This window comes from Microcaecilia unicolor, chromosome 7 (assembly GCF_901765095.1).
Source record: "Microcaecilia unicolor chromosome 7, aMicUni1.1, whole genome shotgun sequence".
NCBI lineage: Eukaryota > Metazoa > Chordata > Amphibia > Gymnophiona > Siphonopidae > Microcaecilia > Microcaecilia unicolor.
Window position 1 is genome coordinate 115,354,756 of NC_044037.1, and position 20,460 is coordinate 115,375,215.

The 20,460-nt window shown below is 50.3% G+C and overlaps 1 protein-coding gene across 1 annotated transcript in view; it reads left to right on the forward strand.

Annotated features, from left to right (window-relative positions):
- STK36 (serine/threonine kinase 36) overlaps nucleotides 1-20,460 on the forward strand; it is a 385,051-nt gene that overhangs the window by 224,524 nt on the left and 140,067 nt on the right. The window contains exons 14-16 of the mRNA XM_030208993.1: nucleotides 982-1,087; nucleotides 19,652-19,802; nucleotides 19,944-20,071. Coding sequence (XP_030064853.1) covers nucleotides 982-1,087; nucleotides 19,652-19,802; nucleotides 19,944-20,071 — 385 coding nt within the window. The remainder of the gene's footprint in view (nucleotides 1-981; nucleotides 1,088-19,651; nucleotides 19,803-19,943; nucleotides 20,072-20,460) is intronic.

A 20,460-nucleotide genomic window follows, 5' to 3' on the forward strand; every position in this document is an offset into this window, starting at 1 on the left:
GCATTTGGCCGGCTTCACTTGGTCCATTTATTTTTAGGACCAAACCTGAAAAAAGTGCCTCAATTGACCAGATGACCACCGGATGGAATCGGGGATCACCTTCCCTTACTCCCCCAGTGGTCACCAACCCCCTCCCACCCAAAAAAAATTAAAGATCATTTTTTTTGCCAGCCTCTATGACAGCCTCAAATGTCATACCCAGCTCCATGACAGCAGTATGCAGGTCCCTGGAGCAGTTTTTAGTGGATGCAGGCCCATCCCCCCCTACCTGTTACACTTGTGGTGGTAAATGGGAGCCCTCCAACCCCCCCAAAACCCACTCTGCCCACATGTAGGTGCCCCCCTTCATCCCTTAGGGCTATGGTAGTGGTGTACAGTAGTGGGGAGTGGGTTTGGGGGGCTCAGTACACAAGGTAAGGGAGGTATGCACCTGGGAGCAATTTTTGAAATCCACTGCAGTGCCCCCTAGGGTGCCCGGTTGGTGTCCTGGCATGTGAGGGGACCAGTGCACTACGAATGCTGGCTCCTCCCACGACCAAATGCCTTGGATTTGGCCACGTTTGAGATCGCCGCCGTTAGTTTCCATTATCGCTGAAAACCAATGCCGGCCATCTCTAAAGCCGGCCCAAATGTTGAGATTTGGCTGGCTCCGACCGTATTATCGAAACGAAAGATGGCCGGCCATCTTGTTTCGATAATACGGTCGGGACGCCGCTTTATGGGGCTGGCCACATAGATGGCCGGCCCCGTTCGATTATGCCCCTCTATGTTACTATGTTTTGCGATTGGTGTGTTAGGTGTTTGCATTAAGCACCTTTGACAGTATTATGCCTGGTATGATACCCCCCTCTTTGAAATTAAAATATTAAATACTTTTTAAACACTTTTTTGAATGTTTTTTGGTTTATTGAGTTTGAATCGGATATTTTTTCCTTCCACATTTTATATGTTCATTTACTTCTTCCATTTTGTCTTCTTCAGCCTCCAGGACTTCCAGCAGGCAGCTACCCTATTTTTGGGAATGCTAGGAAAGCTGCTATCCCATCCAAAAGACACTGAGGGGAAACTACAAGAACAAAGTATCATGGTAATATACTACCTTGTCTTTCTGTCATTTCACACCTGACAAGCTAGTTAGGAGTAATAAAATCAGCACTGAAAACAGGGAGATGTGTGTGGGAAATGTGGAATTGTTTGTATATTTGAGTATGCTTAACAACATGTTAAAGGAAGAGGTGAACCAATGACTATCTGGGAACATACGGTATTTTGTTTTTGAAGGTCTCTTTTGTCACTTATTCTCTGTCTTCCTCATCTAGTGCAGATGCAGCCCAGCATTCTAAAACTTCTAGAAGCCTTTGGCAGCCCCGACCACACATGCGCATGTGCTTTCCCACCCGCCTCAGTGAAGCAGAACCTACAGTTTTCTTTCCACAGAGCTGAAAGAATGGGTTTCAGCACTCTCTTCAGCACGTTTTTTTTTTTTTTTTCTTTTTTCTTTTGTGGCCTCCTCTGCCTTTCGGCTTTTCTTTGCATTAGTAGGTGGAACCAAGTCCCCTTCTTTCTTTTGTGTTCCTTTTAGTACTTTTAGTTTTTTTGAGGGGATACCAAAAACAACAAAGCTCATTGTTGGGCATTCTCGAACCTGCTCTTGCAGACTTTTGAGGGGGTATACAGAACATTGCCCCTCAAGAAGGATCCCTCAAGTACTGTGAGCCACCTAAAACCTCTAGCCCCGCCCAGGAAGGAATTGAAATGGGAGGGGTGGAGCCGAAACCAAGAACTATAAAAGGCAGAGCCAAAGTGGCATTAAGGAGGCTTGGAGGGAAGGAGTGAAGGCCTACTGCATTCACCTTCACACCTGTGAACTAGAACCACAACAGACAGGTATGCCAAGTTTAACTTGGATCTTGTAGCTTTGCATATTTGATCCAATCTGAGGCAGGTGAGAATGTTAAGAACTATACTGATAACTCTGGGAAGCCAGCTGAGTGCCAAGAGGAGGTATTGCTTTACCAAGAGACTGTAGTGTATACAGTGGTCCTTCAGGAACAGGCCACGGAGGACATTCCTCTGTTAGTTATCAGTTCTTTTTTTGTGCTGGTACACGCTGATACAGCGTACCGGCACCTTTTTTCCCCAGAGCCGGCTCACTTGCTCGGCCTCATCTTCCCGACAGCCCTGCTTTCTGTTCCTGCCACCCCGCGTTTAAATCTTTTTTTTTTTTTTTTACCTGAGGTTGCAGTGCTGGCGATGGTGGCGACGCTAGTGACAGCAGCAGGCTCACCTCCTCCAGCCTTCCCTTCCCACTCAGTGTCCCGCCTTCCTCTGACATAGTTTCCTGTTTCCGCGAGGGCGAGACTCTGAGAGGGAAGTGAAGGCTGGAAGAGGCAAGCCTGCTGCTGTCACTAGCGCCGCCACTGCCGCTGCTGCTGCGACTTCAGGTAAAAAAAAAAAAAAAGATTTAAATGCGGGGTGGCAGGAACAGAAAACAGGGCTGTCGGGGAGCTAAGGGCGGGCATATGGTGCTGAGGTTGGAACTTGAACTTGACGGGGGCTGAGGCTGGGGCGAGTCACTGGACATGGATGGGAGGGGAGTATAGGGGGCAAAGGAGAATCGCTGGACATGGATGGGAGGGGAGGGCAGGGGAGAGAGGAGAAATCACTCAACATGGATGGTTAGGGGAGGGCAGAGGAGAATCGTTGGACATGGAGGGCAGGGGAGAGAGGAGAATTGCTGGACATGGGAGAGGAGGATAGGGGCAAAGGAGAATCGGACATTGAAGGGAGAGCAGAGGAGAATCGCTGGACATGGAGGGGAGGGCAGGGGAGAGAGCAGAGTTGTTGGGCATGGATGGATGGAGGGGAGAGCAGGAGAAATGCTGGACATGGATGGAGGAGAGGGAAGACAGCAAGGAGATGCACATGGATGAAGGGGAGGGGAGAGAGGAGAAATGCTGGACATGGATAGAGTGGAGGGAAGACAGAGGAAGTAGATTCACATGGATGGAGTGGAGGGGGAGCAGAGAAATGCTGGTGATAAAAAAGTTGCCTAAGTGACCGTATGAGACTTCCCCATCACAAATTAGCAATTAGAAGCACAGAGTACCATATGTTCTACCACTAGTTGGTTATGTATTATTTACGTCATATTGGTGGAACATTGCCATCCATATTTTTTTACAGTTATCCTGACTATTTCTAGGATAAGCAGCATAAAATGTATTGTACTGTTTTGGGATCTTGCCGGGTACTTGTAACCTGGATTGGCCACTGTTGGAAATAGGATGTTGGGCTTGATGGACTTTCGGTCTTTCCCAGTATGGCAACATTTATGTTCTTTTGTACTTAATCAGGTTGTGATGTACTATGTCAACAAGCAGAGATGCACAGGGTCATGTCCCTTGTGTCAGCAAGCAGTTGGGATGTGACTGTGGACCTCCAGTCATGGCATGGTCCTCAGGATACCTGGTGCAGAAAGACAACAGTCTGGCAGACAGACTGAGCAGGGTAAAGCAACCCCACAAAGAGTCTTTCAATATGAGCATTGCCAAGGAGATCTTCCGAGCATGGGGCACACCCTTGGTTGATCTCTGTGTCACTCATCTCAACAACAAAGTCCTTCAGTTCTGCTCCACACACAGATCACACAGCAAGCTAGCATCTGATACATTTCTTCTCAATTGGGGGAAGAACTTTCTGTATGCATATCCTTACATACCTCTCTTGAGGAAGTCTTTGTTGAAACTCAAGCAAGACTGGAATTCCATGGTCCTCATCGCGCTATACTGGCCGAGGCAGATATGGTGCCTTGTACTATTATTATTATTATTTATTTCCAAAATGTTATAATCCACATGATCTACCATTCACTGCTGCTCACAGCATTACATACATAAGAACATACAATAACAATACATAAAATATCAAACAACTAACATAAAAATCATCCTATCATCACATCCAGCAACATCTTTAAAAACACACTGAAACAAATAAATCTTCAAAGAGTTTTTAAACTGTTTTAAATTCCTGAATGCTCTCAAGGAGGCAGGTAGTCTACTCTATAATATAGAAAATTGAAGCTCTGTATTCCGCCAATTGGATTAACCAAAAGGGGGGTACATCAAGTAAATTTGATGAAGCATATCTCGAAGGTCTAACTGGTTGCTGTAGATGCAAACTTGCAAAGATTACGCAGGGCACAGCTTTTGTTAAAACTTTAAAAACAATAAGATCTTGCACCCTAAATTCAATAGGTAACCAGTGCAATTGTGACAAAGTATTGGAATTGTGGTCAAATTTTGATACACCACATAATATCCGAGCAGTGCCATTTTGAGCTATTTGCATAGTAGTCAAAGTTTTTTGGGCAACCTAGCCAAGAGGCTATTACAATTAGTCAAAGTGCAGTACAATAATAATTTGAACCACTGTTCTAAAGTTTTAAGATAATCAGTTTCCAAAAGATGATGTCTACCATCCTTTCACATAATCTTTCATCATTAAAGACAAGTCTAAATACCACCCAGTGTACGCATCTTTTCAACAATTCTAATTTCCATATCATCATGCTAATCAATCCATAGACTGGTGGGTTGTGTCCATCCACCAGCAGGTGGAGATAGAGAGCAATCCTTTTGCCTCCCTATATGTGGTCATGTGCTGCCGGAAACTCCTCAGTATGTTCTCTATCTCAGCAGGTGGTGGTCACACACAGCAGCAGCTCTGGCTAGGTCTCCAAGCCTAATCTTTAGGTTTTGTTGAGTACCTGGGGTTGAGGGCTCTTCTTGAGCAAGTGCAAACCAGGTGGCGCCAGGTCCCTCCTTTTCTCCCCCCTCCCGCTGGCTCCGTTAAAAAAAAAAAAAAAAAAATTTTGGACGTCCTTAAAGGCGTTTATTTCGACGTTTATTTCAACGTTTATTGCAGCTACTCACTGGGACACCAGGTCGTTACAGCTCAGAGCGAGAAGCAGGTAATTTTTACCTTTTTATAGCGGGCAGGGGGTTCCCCGATCGATCTCCACGTGGCCTATGGCGTCGGAGGGCGAGGGCGCGAAGAATCGCTCCCCGGACCGCGTGTGCGCTTCTAGCGGGGATGCGGGGGTCTTAAAGTCTGATTCGCCCTTGTTGGGTGTCAGTTCGGAGGCCGGTCAGTGTCCCAGGTCTTCCTCCGGTGCGGCGGTTTTTCCCGCCATAAACGCCCATCCCCCGCTGCTCGCCTCCGCCATCTTGGCCGGCCACTCTGCTCGGACGGCTTCTTCTTGGGCCGCCCTTGAGCTGGGAGACGTTAATGCCATGGCCGCCCTTGATTTGGGCGACGGCAAAAAAGCGGCTAAAGTTAAGTGCCGTTCTTCCCGCGCAGCTCCTTCGCGGAGTGTCGCGCCGGACGCCATCTTGGATGCGCAGCATGTTTCTCCCCCGCTCTTGCGAGCGCCGGTTGAGGGTGCGTCTAGGGCTGTGGCCCAGGCTGCTGAAGTGCACAGTCTGGGGGGTTTCTCCCCCGAGTTTATTTTGCTGCTGCATCAGGCCTTCCTTATGCAAAACGCTGCCCCTTCTCCCTTGTCCGATAAAGGGGTTGAGGCCCCCGGAAGTAAACGCCCTCGGGTGGATTCCCAGGCCTTAGAGGACTCTGTTTCCTCTGATGTAGATGAGGGCAGCGTATCTGAGTTCTCCCAACGGTCCTTTGGGGATTCCTTGGAGGAGACGGATTCCCGCTCGGATGGAGCGGATGACCCCTCTGCAGCGCGGATCTTTCGCTCAGAGGATTTGCCCAACCTGTTAGTGCAGGCCATGAGCATTTTGAAGATTTCCTCTCCAGAGGACGTCTCTCCCTCAGCCCCTGTTGGCTCCGCCATTATGCTGGGGACGAAGCGCCCGCCTAGAACCTTCCACGTGCATGATGCCATGCACACCTTAATTTCGGCTCAATGGGATGTCCCGGAAGCGAGCCTCAAAGTGGCTAGGGCTATGTCCCGCCTCTATCCTTTGCCTGAAAGTGAACGGGAGGCCTTTGTTTGGCCTACCGTGGATTCTTTAATCACTGCGGTGACTAAGAAAACGGCCTAAAGGACGCCCAAGACAGAAGATTGGAGGCGGCCTTAAGGTCGTCCTTCGAGGCGGCTGCCTTAAGTTTGCAGGCCTCAGTTTGCGGCTCCTATGTGGCCAGGGCGTGCCTGACGATTGTGCAGCGGGCTTCCCCCTCGGATCCTTCCTTGAGGGCTGATTGGCCGGCCCTGGAATCGGGCTTGGCTTATTTGGCAGACTTACTGTATGATGTCTTGAGAGCCTCGGCTAAAGGTATGGCTCAGTCTCTGCGCGGAGGTGGCTTTGGCTGAAACATTGGTCTGCGGACCACGCCTCTAAGTCCCGCCTGGCTAAGTTGCCTTTTAAAGGCAAGCTGCTCTTTGGGGTCGAGCTGGACAAAATTGTGACCGATCTCGGCACGTCTAAGGGCAAGAGGTTACCAGAGGTCAGGGCTCGGGCCAGTGCTCGCCCCGGTATCTCCAGAGGATGGTTTCAGGAAGCCTGTCGGTACCGCCCGGGCAAGTCAGGCTCCTCTGCCCCCTCTTCCTTCAAGAGGAACTTCTCCCCCAAGCAGCATTCCTTTCGCAGAGACCGCCGTCCCGGAGGTGCGCCCTCCGGTCCTTCCCCAGGGTCTCGTACCCAATGACGGGGTCCTGGTCCATGGCCCAGTGCAGATTGGAGGACGCCTGTCCTCGTTTCTGGGCGAGTGGACCAGGGTAACTTCAGACGCTTGGGTGCTGGAAGTCATCAGAGACGGCTACAAGCTAGAGTTCTGCCGACCCTTAAGAGACGGGTTTGTACTCTCTCCCTGCAAGTCTCCGGTCAAAGCTGTGGCAGTGCAGCAGACCTTGGACAATCTGATCCGCCTGGGTGCGGTCGTTCCGGTGCCAGAAAATCAGCTTGGCAAGGGACGTTACTCCATTTACTTTGTGGTACCAAAGAAAGGAGGTTCTGTACGGCCTATCCTCGACCTCAAAGGGGTCAATCGGGCCTTGAAAGTTCGGCACTTTCGCATGGAGACTCTCCGCTCTGTTATAGCGGCAGTGAAGGCAGGGGAGTTCCTGGCATCCTTGGACATCAAGGAAGCGTACTTGCATATTCCCATCTGGCCTCCTCATCAACGCTTTCTGCGTTTTGCAGTCCTGGGCCGACACTTCCAGTTCAGAGCCCTCCCGTTCGGGTTGGCTACTGCTCCGCGGACCTTCTCCAAAGTAATGGTGGTCATCGCGGCCTTCCTGCGAAAGGAAGGAGTACAAGTCCATCCTTATCTGGACGACTGGTTGATCCGAGCCCCCTCTTATGCAGAGTGTGGCAAAGCTGTGGACCGGGTGATTGCTCTTTTGAGCTCCCTGGGGTGGATCATCAACTGGGAGAAAAGCCAGCTGCGCCCGACTCAGTCCCTGGAGTATCTGGGAGTTCGATTCGACACCCAAGTGGGCAGAGTGTTCCTGCCGGACAATCGGATTGTCAAACTTCAGGCTCAGGTGGACCAGTTCCTAGTAGCCTCTCCGCTTCGGGCTTGGGACTATGTGCAGCTGTTGGGCTCTATGACGGCCACGATGGAAGTAGTGCCCTGGGCCAGGGCTCATATGAGACCACTACAACACTCTCTGCTGCAGCGCTGGACTCCGGTGTCGGAGGATTATGCTGTGCGCCTTCCCTTGGACCCAGCAGTGCGCAAGGCGCTGAGCTGGTGGCTGAAGACAGATAAGTTGTCTGCAGGGATGCCTCTTGTGACCCCGGAGTGGATTGTTGTCACGACGGACGCCTCTTTGACGGGCTGGGGAGCCCACTGCTTGGGAAGGACAGCGCAGGGGCTCTGGTCTCCTGCAGAGGCAAAGTGGTCTATCAACCTCCTGGAACTCAGAGCCATTCGGTTGGCGCTTTTGGAGTTCCTCCCGGTACTGGCGTTGAAGCCAGTACGGGTCCTGTCGGACAATGCCACGGCTGTGGCCTATGTCAACCGCCAGGGAGGTACCAAGAGCGCCCCTCTAGCCAAGGAAGCCATGAATCTATGCCAGTGGGCGGAAGCGAACCTGGAACAGCTGTCAGCGGCCCACATTGCCGGAGTCATTCATGACATTCATGTCAAGGCGGACTTTCTCAGTCGCCATACCTTGGATCCCAGAGAGTGGCAGTTATCGGCTCAGGCGTTCTTGGACATCACGAAGCGCTGGGGCCAGCCGAGCCTAGATCTGATGGCGTCATCGGCCAATTGCCAAGTGCCGCGCTTTTTCAGCAGAGGACGGGACCCTCGATCTCTGGGAGTAGATGCTCTTCTCCAACAGTGGCCGACACAGGAGCTTCTCTATGTGTTCCCGCCCTGGCCCATGTTGGGAAGGGTACTAGATTGGGTGGCAAAGCATCTGGGCCGAATAATCCTGGTGGGTCCGGACTGACCCAGCCGTCCCTGGTATGCGGACTTGATCAGGCTCTCAGTGGACGACCCTCTGCGGCTGCCAGCGGAGCAGGGCCTGTGGCATCAGGGTCCCGTGGTGATGGAGGATCCCTCCCCCTTTGGTCTTACGGCCTGGCTATTGAGCGGCAGCGTCTGAGGAAGAAGGGCTTCTCAGACAAGGTCATCGCCACTATGCTGAGAGCGAGGAAGCGCTCTACTTCTACTGCTTACGCCAGGGTTTGGCGTACCTTTGCAGCGTGGTGTGAAGCAGGCTCACTTTCTCCCTTCACTGCTCCAATTTCTTCACTGCTGGCGTTCCTGCAAGAAGGTCTGGAGAAAGGCCTGTCGCTCAGTTCCCTTAAAGTCCAGGTAGCGGCTCTGGCTTGCTTCAGGGGCCGCCTGAAGGGTGCTTCCCTGGCTTCGCAGCCAGATGTGGTACGTTTTCTCAAGGGAGTTAATCACCTGCGCCCTCCACTGCACTCAGTGGTGCCTGCGTGGAATCTCAACCTGGTGCTAAGAGCCTTGCAGAAGCCGCCTTTTGAACCCTTGTCGAGGGCATCTCTGAAAGACCTGACGTTGAAAGCAGTCTTTTTGGTGGCTATCACTTCAGCCAGAAGAGTTTCCGAGCTCCAGGCACTCTCATGTCGAGAGCCTTTTCTGCAGTTCACTGAGGCAGGAGTGACTATTCGCACAGTGCTTTCCTTCCTGCCCAAGATTGTTTCTCGCTTCCATGTGAATCAGCAGCTCTGTCTCCCTTCCTTTCGTAGGGAGGACTACCCAGAGGAATACTCTGCTCTCAAATATCTAGATGTGAGACGAGTCATCATCAGATACTTGGAAGTGACCAATGATTTCCGGAAATCGGATCATCTGTTTGTCCTGTTTGCAGGTCCTCGTAAGGGTCTGCAGGCTGCTAAGCCTACAGTGGCAAGATGGGTCAAGGAAGCCATTGCAGCGGCTTATGTGGCCGCGGGGAAGGTGCCGCCTATCCAGCTGAAGGCTCACTCCACTAGAGCTCAGGCGGCCTCGATGGCAGAGGCCGGGTCCGTCTCCTTGGAAGAGATTTGCAAGGCGGCAACTTGGGCATCGGCCCATACCTTCTCCAGGCATTACCGCTTGACTGTGGCTGCTCGGGCGGAGGCCCGGTTTGGAGCTTCAGTGTTGCGGTCAGGGATTTCAATGTCCCGCCCTGGGTGAGTACTGCTTCGGTACATCCCACCAGTCTATGGATTGATCAGCATGATGATATGGAAGGTAAAATTATGTATCATACCTGATAATTTTCTTTCCATTAATCATAGCTGATCAATCCATAGCCCCTCCCAGATATCTGTACTGTTTATATTCTGGTTGCATTTCAGATTCAAGTTTAGTCTTCAGTTCCTGTTCAGGAGGACTTCGTGTTCAAGTTTTTTCAATTGGATTCTTCAAGAGTTGAGACGAGTTTGTGTTACAGTGAGCTGCTGCATTCCTCTCCCCTCCCGTTTTACGGGGCTGGATTGAGACCTAAATTCTGCCGGCGCTCCCTCCCGCTTCGTGCGGCTGTAGGGCAGCTTTGTACCCCTCCCGCTTCGGCGGTGTTAGGGTCAGTCAGCTCCTCCCGCGGTTGCAGGATAAGCCAGATCCCCCCGCATCGGCGGGGTGGTGTCCCTCCCCCGCTCCGCGGGGATGAGCTGGACGGATTCCCCTCCCCCACTTGTGTGGGGATGAGCTGGGTTAATTCCCCTCCCCCGTTTCGGCGGTGGTGAGCTGGGCAGAGTGTCCCTTTGTGGGTGTAATTCTCTAAGTGCTGAGTCCTGCGGATGGAGCTTGTATATTGACATACTGAGGAGTTTCCGGCAGCACATGACCACATATAGGGAGGCAAAAGGATTGCTCTCTATCTCCACCTGCTGGTAGATGGACACAACCCACCAGTCTATGGATTGATCAGCTATGATTAATGGAAAGAAAATTATCAGGTATGATACATAATTTTACCTTCTTGGCCGTCAGTATAGAAAGATTTCAGAACGTCTTGAATGGGATAACCTGACAAAACATAACATGTTTTAGATACCTCCAAGGATCCATGGAGACTGGACTGCTTACTGACCCTCATCACCCAGAATGAGGGGTCTCATCTACACCACAACCTTCAATACTTAGCCCTCACAGCTTGGATGTTGAGAGCTTAGTACTTGTATCCCTTCAATGGCATGAGCATCTCCCAGCTCCTGGAATGATTCCACTAAGAAGCCATATAACTTTAAATGGAAGAGGTTTGCCATCTGGTGTGAGGGCAAGGCCCTAGATCCTTTTTCCTGCCCTACACAAAAACTGCTTGAATACCTTCTAAACCAGTTCCGTAAGGGTTCACCTCAGTTCAATTGGCGCTTATCACTGTGTAGAAAGTGAGCCCATCTCTGTACAGCCTTTAGTTAATTTTAATGAGAGGTTTGCTTTTACAAAGCTCCCACTCATCCTCATCCAGCTGATGAAAGCTCCTTTTGAGCCATCTGACACTTGTCACCTGAAGTTCCAAACCTGAAAGGTTTTGTTTTTTGGTGGTGGTCATTTCAGCACACAGAGTCAGCAAGCTTCAGGCCCTAAAAGCTGATCCACCTTACACAATGTTTCATAATAAGAGAGTATAATAATACAGTGGTTCTCTGCACACTTCCTAAGTTCCTTCCTAAGGTAGTGTCTGAATTCCACCTTAACCAGTCAGTTGACCTGCCAGCATTCTTCCTGAAACCTCATGCCCTTCCTGGTGAAAGTGCACAGCACATCTTGGACTGCAAGTGAGCTTTGGCCTTTATCTAGAACGAACTAAAGCTTTTTGCTTCTTTTGACCCTAACAGGATGGGGGCAACCATTGGTAAGCTCACTTTATCCAGTTGGCTAGCAGATTGCATCTCCTTCCTTTACACCCAGGCTGCGTTGATTCTTGTCATGTCAGTGTTCACAATGTCAGAGCCATAGCTGTGTCAGTAGCCCACTTGAGGTCAGCTTCCATTGAGGAGATTTGCAAAGCTGCAATCATTCTACACATTCACACATTGAGCAGGATTCCCGATGAGACAGCTGATTCAGTCAGACATTTCTGAAGTATTTGTTTGGGTTCTAGAATTCAAGTCCATCCTCCCAGGTCCATTTTGTTTTGTTCTAGGCTGCACCTCCATTGCAGACATGTCTTATGAGTTTAGTATAATTGGTTCCTGGTCGGCCTTGCCTGTTGCAAGTCTTTGTTGTCCATTGTTTGTTTTCTGTCAACCTGATAGCTAGAAATTCTCAACTGTGGTAAATGATGTCCTGCTTGACCTTAGAGAAAGCGAAGTTACTAATCTCTAGCAGGTGTTCTCTGAGGACAGCAGGACACATTACCACAGACCCTCTCACCTTCCCTAGGAGTTTTATACTGTAACCTTTTGAAATCAACTGCTGGCCCTGTGCTACTGAGGCAGGCGAGAAGGCATGCACACATGTGCGGTCAGTGCTGCCAAAGGCTTCTAGAGGTTTTAGAATGCTGGGTAGCATCTGCATCAGGGCTCCCTCAGTGATGTCACCCAACTGTGGTAATATGTCCTGCTACAGGTGTGTAACTTTGCTTTCTGCTCTGTATACATTTTTCATTTGGCACTGCTGTAATAAAGTGCAATATCCTTTGCACATAACTTAGCTTGGCTTTTGCACACAATTTTATGCACTACACTGGACTTCCTATGTTAAAATAGGTTTGTGTATGAACTATGTGCAAAAACTCTGATATCAGCACACATGGTAGTGAGATATTAACTATTTAATACAGATGCAGAGAAGTAATCAGAAGACCAGAAGTCTGAGTGCAGGGTTTTCTAAAGCTGTCTTTAACACAAGATCGGAGGAGGATTACAAGGTTCCTTTTTCTGCAGTCAGCATTTAGTGAGGATTTTTATGCCCATTTTTTTTCTATACTGTGAGAGTGATAGATGCATATCTTTTCAAGAGGGTGGGTTGAAAAAAAATTGCTGAGAGAGAGGTATGCTGGAACAAAGTGCTGGACTCCTGACAAATTGATATTGCAAATTTTGTATTGACATTCACAGTTGCAAGCGTATAGATCTGCGCTTGTACTGAAACACTATTCTGTGTATAAATATTAGCATTGCAAAAATTATATGGACAGAATAACAAGACAGAACAGGCACTGAAGTATGTGAATGCAATTCTGGGTGCTAGCACAATTTATTTGTGTGCAGATTATAATTGCTGCTGACATGTATCCAGTGTACTCTCATATTAGTGCAAATTTTGGCACGCTATTTGATTATTGCATTAGAGAATGATACGGGGATGGGGATGTGGGAAAAAAAATTACCACAGGTGCAGGAACCAAACTTTTTACCTCCCTGTGGGAGTGGTAAAAAGCCTTGCTCCCACAGTGAAAAAAAAATCGTTACAGCAGGTCAGGCATCCCTGTCTGTTTTCCTTCCTCCCTCCCCCTCATCACCGTGTCTCTCTCTACCTTATACTTGCAGCCATGAGGAGGATCCATTTGCTCCAGGGCCTTCCCTCTGTTGGCTCCTGTCTTCTGATGCAACTTCCTGTTTCACAAAAGGCGGGAGCCAGCAGAAGGAAGGCCCCAGAGCAGGCCTGGGGGTGGGGGGATCCTTCTCATGGCTGCAAGTGCAAGGTAGAGAGATGCAGCAGGGAGGGGAGAAAAACAAAATGCCAATGCCGGAGAGAAGGCAGCACGGGAGGGGGGCAGAGGTTCTGGACCCATGAGAGGGATGTGGCTGGAGCTGAAGGGGACAGAGTTGCTGGACATGACTGGTGCAGAGCTGCTGGACCCACAAGAGGGAGGGGGCTGGAGCTTGGGGGCGTCAGAGGTGCTGGACCCACAAGAGGGAGGGGACTGGAGCTGGGGGAGGCCGAGGTACTGGACCTGCAAGAGGGAGGTGCAGAGGTGTTGGACCCACAAGAGGGAGGGGCTGGAGCTGGGGAGGGGCAGAGGTGCTGGACCCACTAGAGGAAGGGGGCTAGAGGAGGGTGGGGCAGAGGTGCTGGACCCGCTAGAGGAAGGGGGCTAGAGGAGGGTGGGGCAGAGGTGCTGGACCCACAGGAGGGAGGGGGCTGGAGCTGGGGGGGCAGAGATACTGGACCTGAGGGAGGGAGTATGGGGGGGCAGAGGTGCTTGACCTGCGGGAGGGAGGGTGGAGTTGGAGGGGCAGAGGTGCTAGACCTGCAGGAGGAAGGGGGCGCTGTGGGACAGGGGTGCTGGACCTGTGAGAGGGGAGGGAGGAGCTTGGGGCACAGTTGCTCCAGTTGGGGGCTGGAGCTGAAGGGAACAGCTGCTGGACCCGTGGGAAGGAGGGTTGAGTTGAGAGGGATAGAGGTGCTAGACCCACGGGAGGGAGGGAGGGTGGAGTTGGTGGCAGAGGTTCTAGACATGCAGGAGGGCAGGGAAGAGTTTGGGGGGCAGAGGTGCTGGAGCCATGGGAAGGAGGGGGGCTGGAGCTGAAGGGGACAGGGGTGCTGGTTCCACAAGAGGGAGGGGGCTGGAGCTGAAGGGGACAGAGGTGATGGACCCAAGGGTGGAGCTGGGGGGACAGAGGTGCTGGGCCCATGGGAGGGAGGGGGCTGGAGCTGAAGGGGACAGAGATGCTGGACCCAAGGGAGGGTGGAGCTGGGAGGGACAGATGTGCTGGGCTCATGGGAGGGGAGGGTGGAGAGGGGGCAGAGGTGCTTCACCTGCAGGAGGGAGGGTGGAGTTGGGGGGCAGAGGTGCTAGACCCGCAGGAGGGAGGGTGCAGAGATGCTAGACCCACAGGAGGAAGGGTGGAGTTGGGGGGCAGAGGTATTAGACCCACAGGAGGGAGGGTAGAGTTGGAGGGCAGAGGTGCTAGACCCACAGGAGGGAGGTGCTGGACCCACAGGAGGGAGGGGGCTTGAGCTGAAGGGGACAGAAGTGCTGGGTCCACAGGAGGGAGGGGGCTGGAGCTGTGGGGACAGAGATGCTGGACTTGGGGGGGCAGAGGTGCTGGAGCCAAGGGTGGGAGGTGGGGCTGGAGCTGCAGGGGACAAAGGTGCTGGAGCTGTGGGAAGGAGGAGGACTGGAGCTGAAGGGGACAGAGGGAGGCGAGCTGTGGGGGCAGGGGTGCTGGAGCCACAGGTGGGAGGTGCAGCTGGAGATGAAAGGGACAGAGGTTCTGGACCTGTGGGAGGGAGGGGAGCTGGAGCTGATGGGGACAAAGGTTCTGGACCCGTGGAAGGGAGGAAGGGCTAGAGCTGTAGGGGACAGAGGTGCTGGAGCCATTGGAGCGACCTTATCCTTAAAATCGAGCGTGGTACCGGAAGATTGGAGGGTGGCCAATGTAACGCCCATTTTTTAAAAAGGCTCCAGGGGAGATCCGGGAAATTATAGACCGGTGAGTCTGACGTCGGTGCCGGGGAAAATGGTAGAGGCTATTATTAAAAACAAAATTACAGAGCACATCTGAGGACATGGATTACTGAGACCGAGTCAGCACGGCTTTTGTGTGGGGAAATCTTGCCTGACCAATTTACTTCAATTCTTTGAAGGAGTAAACAAACATGTGGACAAAGGGGAGCCGGCTGATATTGTGTATCTGGATTTTCAAAAGGCGTTTGACAAGGTACCTCATGAAAGGCTACAGAGGAAATTGGAGGGTCATAGCATAGGAGGAAATGTCCTATTGTGGATTAAAAACTGGTTAAAGGATAGGAAACAGAGAGTGGGGTTAAATGGGCAGTATTCACAATGGAGAAGGGTAGTTAGTGGGGTTCCTCAGGGGTCTATGCTAGGACCGCTGCTTTTTAATATATTTATAAATGATTTAGAGATGGGAGTAACTAGCGAGGTAATTAAATTTGCTGATGACACAAAGTTATTCAAAGTCGTTAACTCGCGACAGGATTGTGAAAAATTACAGAAGGACCTTACGAGACTGGGAGACTGGGCGGCTAAATGGCAGATGACGTTTAATGTGAGCAAGTGCAAGGTGATGCATGTGGGAAAAAAGAACCCGAATTATAGCTACGTCATGCAAGGTTCCACGTTAGGAGTTACGGACCAAGAAAGGGATCTGGGTGTCGTCGTCGATAACACACTGAAACCTTCTGCTCAGTGTGCTGCTGCGGCTAGGAAAGCGAATAGAATGTTGGGTATTATTAGGAAAGGTATGGAAAACAGGTGTGAGGATGTTATAATGCCGTTGTATTGCTCCATGGTGCGACCGCACCTTGAGTATTGTGTTCAATTCTGGTCGCCGCATCTCAAGAAAGATATAGTGGAATTGGAAAAGGTGCAGCGAAGGGCGACTAAAATGATAGCGGGGATGGGACGACTTCCCTATGAAGAAAGACTAAGGAGGCTAGGGCTATTCAGCTTGGAGAAGAGACGGCTGAGGGGAGACATGATAGAGGTATATAAAATAATGAGTGGAGTGGAACAGGTGGATGTGAAGCGTCTGTTCACGCTTTCCAAAAATACTAGGACTAGGGGGCATGCGATTAAACTACAGTGTAGTAAATTTAAAACAAATCGGAGAAAAAGTTTTCTTCACCCAATGTGTAATTAAACTCTGGAATTCATTGCCGGAAAATGTGGTGAAGGCGGTTAGCTTAGCAGAGTTTAAAAAGGGGTTGGACGGTTTCCTAAAGGACAAGTCCATAAACCGCTACTAAACGGACTTGGAAAAATCCAAAATTCCAGGAATAACATGTATAGAATGTCTGTACGTTTGGGAAGCTTGCCAGGTGCCCTTGGCCTGGATTGGCCGCTGTCGTGGACAAGATGCTGGGCTCGATGGACCCTTGGTCTTTTCCCAGTATGGCATTACTTATGTACTTATGAGGGGGGCTGGAGCTGAAGGGGACAGGTGCTGGACCTGCAGGAAGGAAGGGAGCTGGAGCTGAAGGGGAACAGAGGTGCTGGACCTGCAAGAGGGAGGGAGGGATAGAGGTGAAGGGGACAGAAGTGCTGGTCCCACTGGAGGGAGGGGGTCTGGACCTGAAGGTGTCAGGTACTGGACCTGAAAGAGGGAGGGGGCTGGAGCTGAAGAGACACAGAGCAGCTGAACACGCAGGAGGGCTAGAGCTGAAAGGGACAGAGGTGCTGAACCCTTAGGAGGGAGGGGGGCTGGAGCTGAAGGGGCAGAGGTGCAAGACCCACAGGAGGGGGGGGGGGGCTGGAGCTGAAGGTGCAGAGGTGCTAGACCCACGGGAGGGATTAGGGCTGAAGGGGACAGAGGTGATGGACCCACAGGAGGAAGAGGGGCTGGAGCTGAGGAGGACAGAGAAGCTTGCTGCAGGAGACAGAGGTGCTGAACCCATGGGAGGGAGGGGCTAGACCTGAAGGGGACAGAGGCAGTGGGTCAACAGGAGGGGGGGCTGAATCTGAAGGGAAGGGACACAGGTGCTGGAGCCTCATGGGGGGGGGGGGCTGGAGCTGAAGTGAAGGGGCATAGGTGCTAGTGCCAAAGGGAAGAGAGAGAGGTGCTGGAGTACCTTGGGGGAGGGGGGACTAGAGTCAGCAAAGGGAGAGAGATGCTGGAGTCAGGGAAAGGACAGAGGTGCTAGAATCTCATGGGAGGGCCGGAGTCAGAGAGGAGAGAGAGGTGCTGGAGTCTCATGGAGGGGGCTAGAGGAAAGGAAGGAGGAGAGGCACATTGGTGTGAGATTGGAAGAGAGTAAAGAAGTTGGACACAAGGAGGTATATAGAAACAGAGGTGAGATGATGGGCATGGAGAGGAGCATAGGAACAAGGACACAAAGAGGGGCATAATAGAAAGGGACGCTCAAGTTTTGCTGAGGACGTCCTCGCAAAACATCCCGGTGGAGGGGCAGGGAAACCCGTATTATCGAAACAAGATAGACGTCCATCTTTCGTTTCGATAATATGGTAGTGACGCCCAAATCTTGAAATTTAGGTCGTCCTTAGAGATGGTCGTCCCTAGACTTGGTCGTTTCTGATTTTCACCGATAATAGAAACTAAGGACGCCCATCTCAGAAACAACCAAATGCAAGTCCTTTTGTCAAAGGAGGAGCCAGCATTTGTAATGCACTGGTCCCTCTGACATGCCAGGACACCAACCGGGCACCTAGGGGGCACTGCAGTGGACTTCATAAGTTGCTCCCAGGTACAGAGCTCCCTTACCTTGTGTGCTGAGCCCTCCAAAACCCACTACCTACTACTGTACACCACTACCATAGCCCTTACGGGTGAAGGTGGGCACCTAGATGTGGGTACAGTGGGTTTCTCGTGGGTTTTGGAGGGCTCCCATTTACCAGCACAAGTGTAACTGGTAGGGGGAGGATGGGCCTAGGTCCGCCTGCCTGAAGTGCACTTCACCCACTAAAACTGCTCCAGGGACCTGCATACTGCTGTGATGGACCTGAGTATGACATTTGAGGCTGGCACAAAATATTTTGAAAGATTTTTTTTTGAGGTTGGGAGGGGGTTAGTGACTACTGGGGGAGTAAGGGGAGGTGATCCCCGATTCTCTCCGGTGGTCATCTGGTCAGTTCGGGCACCGTTTTGTGGCTTGGTCGTAAGAAAAACAGGACCAGGTAAAGTCGTCCAAGTGCTCATCAGGGACACCCTTTTTTCTCCATTATGGGTCGAGGATGTCCATGTGTTAGGCACGTCCAAGTCCCGCCTTCGCTATACCTCTGACACGCCCCTGTGAACTTTGGTCATCCCCACAACAGAAAGCAGTTGGGGACCCCAAAATCGGCTTTCGATTATGCCGATTTGGGAGACCCTTTGAGAAGGACGCCCATCTTGCAATTTGTGTCGAAAGATGGGCATCCTTCTCTTTCGAAAATAAGCCTGAAAGGGGAGATGCTGCATGAGAATGGTATTTGGACACAGAGGTGAAATGTCAGACATGGGAGTGGGTATATGGACGTAGAAGGGAAGATGCTAGGCATGGGAAGAATAGGAAGAAGGGAAGATGCTAGGCATGGGAAGAATTGAAAGGAGATGCTGGACTTGGGGGGGCATAGCAATACAGAGGAGTGATGCTAGACACAGGGGCTGAGGATAGAAACAGAGTAGTGATGATGATTGCGGAGAGGTGGACATAGGGGAAATGCTGCATGGGAAAATGTAGGGCACACAGAGAAGGTAGATGCTGAACATGAGGAAAGATATGTACACAGAGACGGAAAATGGATAGTGAGCATGGTGGAAGAAAAAATATCAAATGGGCGGGAGACCCTAGCGAGTGAGTTAAAAGAAGACAGAGGGAAACAGAAACCAGAGCCTGGGACCAACATGATTTGAAAAATAAAATGACCAGACAACAAAAGGTAGAAAAAAATTGTATTTTCTATTTTGTGATAAGATTATGTCAGATTTGAAATGTGTATTCTGCCAGAGGTGGTGTTAGACATGGCTGGGGCCCAGGGCAGGAATTTGGGAGAGGACTCTAAAACCCACTATCAGGCCGTTCCTTCTTCAACTTCCAACAGGCTTAGGGCTTTTTCTGGCCAGGGGGCAGTTGTTCTAGTTGCACTCCCCTAACGCTATCCCTGACATGTGTGATATTTATATTTTGCACAATATAGGAGGAAATGCATACCTATTTCTTCAGTGTGGCTTCTTGTAGTTTTGGGTTAATATAGGTTTATCATTTTTGGTCAGCTGTTACTTATTTGTGTTCTGTTTGTGTGTGTGTGACTGAGGTATTCTGTTAGCATGAATTTTCTATGTAGCATTCTGTAGTAATTTGGCTTGTTCAGTTTTCCCGATAGTGGAGGAGATGTTTATGAGGGGAGACGGATTTTGTTGATCCTTGTTCTGTATTGATTGTGATTTATAAAACGACAGTTGTGGAGAATATTGTTTCTTTTTATACTTTAATAAAATATTTTAAATATAAAATCATAACTGTTCGAGGCTTGTGCGGATGGGGTCAGACAGAGCTTGTGGGGAAGGGGACAGAATTCACAGAGATGGGGGGGGGGACAGGGACTGATTTGATGGGGATAAACTTTGTCTCCACGCCATTCTCTATACTGCATTAGAAAGCAAAATTTTTCTTTACGTTTGTGTTATCAAACCATGTGCTGAGCTATAGTGCAGTGCTCAGATATAAGGGTACTGCTTTGGCCCCTCTGTGTGTATGTGATGCTCTCTCTTTTTTTGAATGTGTTTATGTATCTGTTTGTGGGTCATCTCTTTCCCTGAACATGCTGTGAATCAGTTGCTGCCTCTCACTCTTTGATCTCATTGCACAGTGCCTGATCTTTCTCTGTGAGGCCGTAGACACCAGCAGCTACTCTGTTTTCTGCCATTATTACTCCAGCCTGCTCTCTGTGCATCAGCCAGTCTTGGACACCATCCTTCGTGGGACAAATTGCCTGCAGCCAATGCTTACCAGACCCAAAGGTAAAGTGGGGGTGGTTTTCTACAGTAGCGTCTACACACTGGGCCCTTCCATGCTTCTTTGTTGAGATTGTTGGCGATAAACCCTTTCTTTTATCCATTTTGTGTACCCTTTCATTTCTTCTGCCTTTTGTCCTTCATCAGGAATAGCAGAAGAATCTGTGGTAGGGAAAGAACACAGAGAACGAATGGCAGGATTTTTTGTTGCTGCATTGGCAGCAGCCAGTATGTTTCTGCCTGGAGTGCAAGACCGTCAAGAGCTGAAGGAGAAGGTATGACTTTCAGTTCTCACCCTTGCATCTCTGTCCCTTATGCAAAATTTATAGTTCATGAATAGAACTGACTGAGACCTCTTTGCTGCATCTTGCCTCCGGAGGTTTGTGCTCTCATCTCTAGGAGTTGCTTATTAGTTTTCAGGTTCACATTCATTTTCTGGCTTGTGTCTCTGAGCTTCCTTTTCTGCACTGAAGAGAGATTAATTTTCTTCAAGGATAAGCAGGATACTAAAATCCTCACATTTGGATGACATCATACAACAGAGCCCTGTGGGGGAAGTTTTTCCAACACTGAAGTACAGAACTTGTGAGACAGCTCAATTACATATGCACATGCCTTCCCATTTGTTGCTGTCATTAAGACCACATTAGTCTTTTATTTTTCA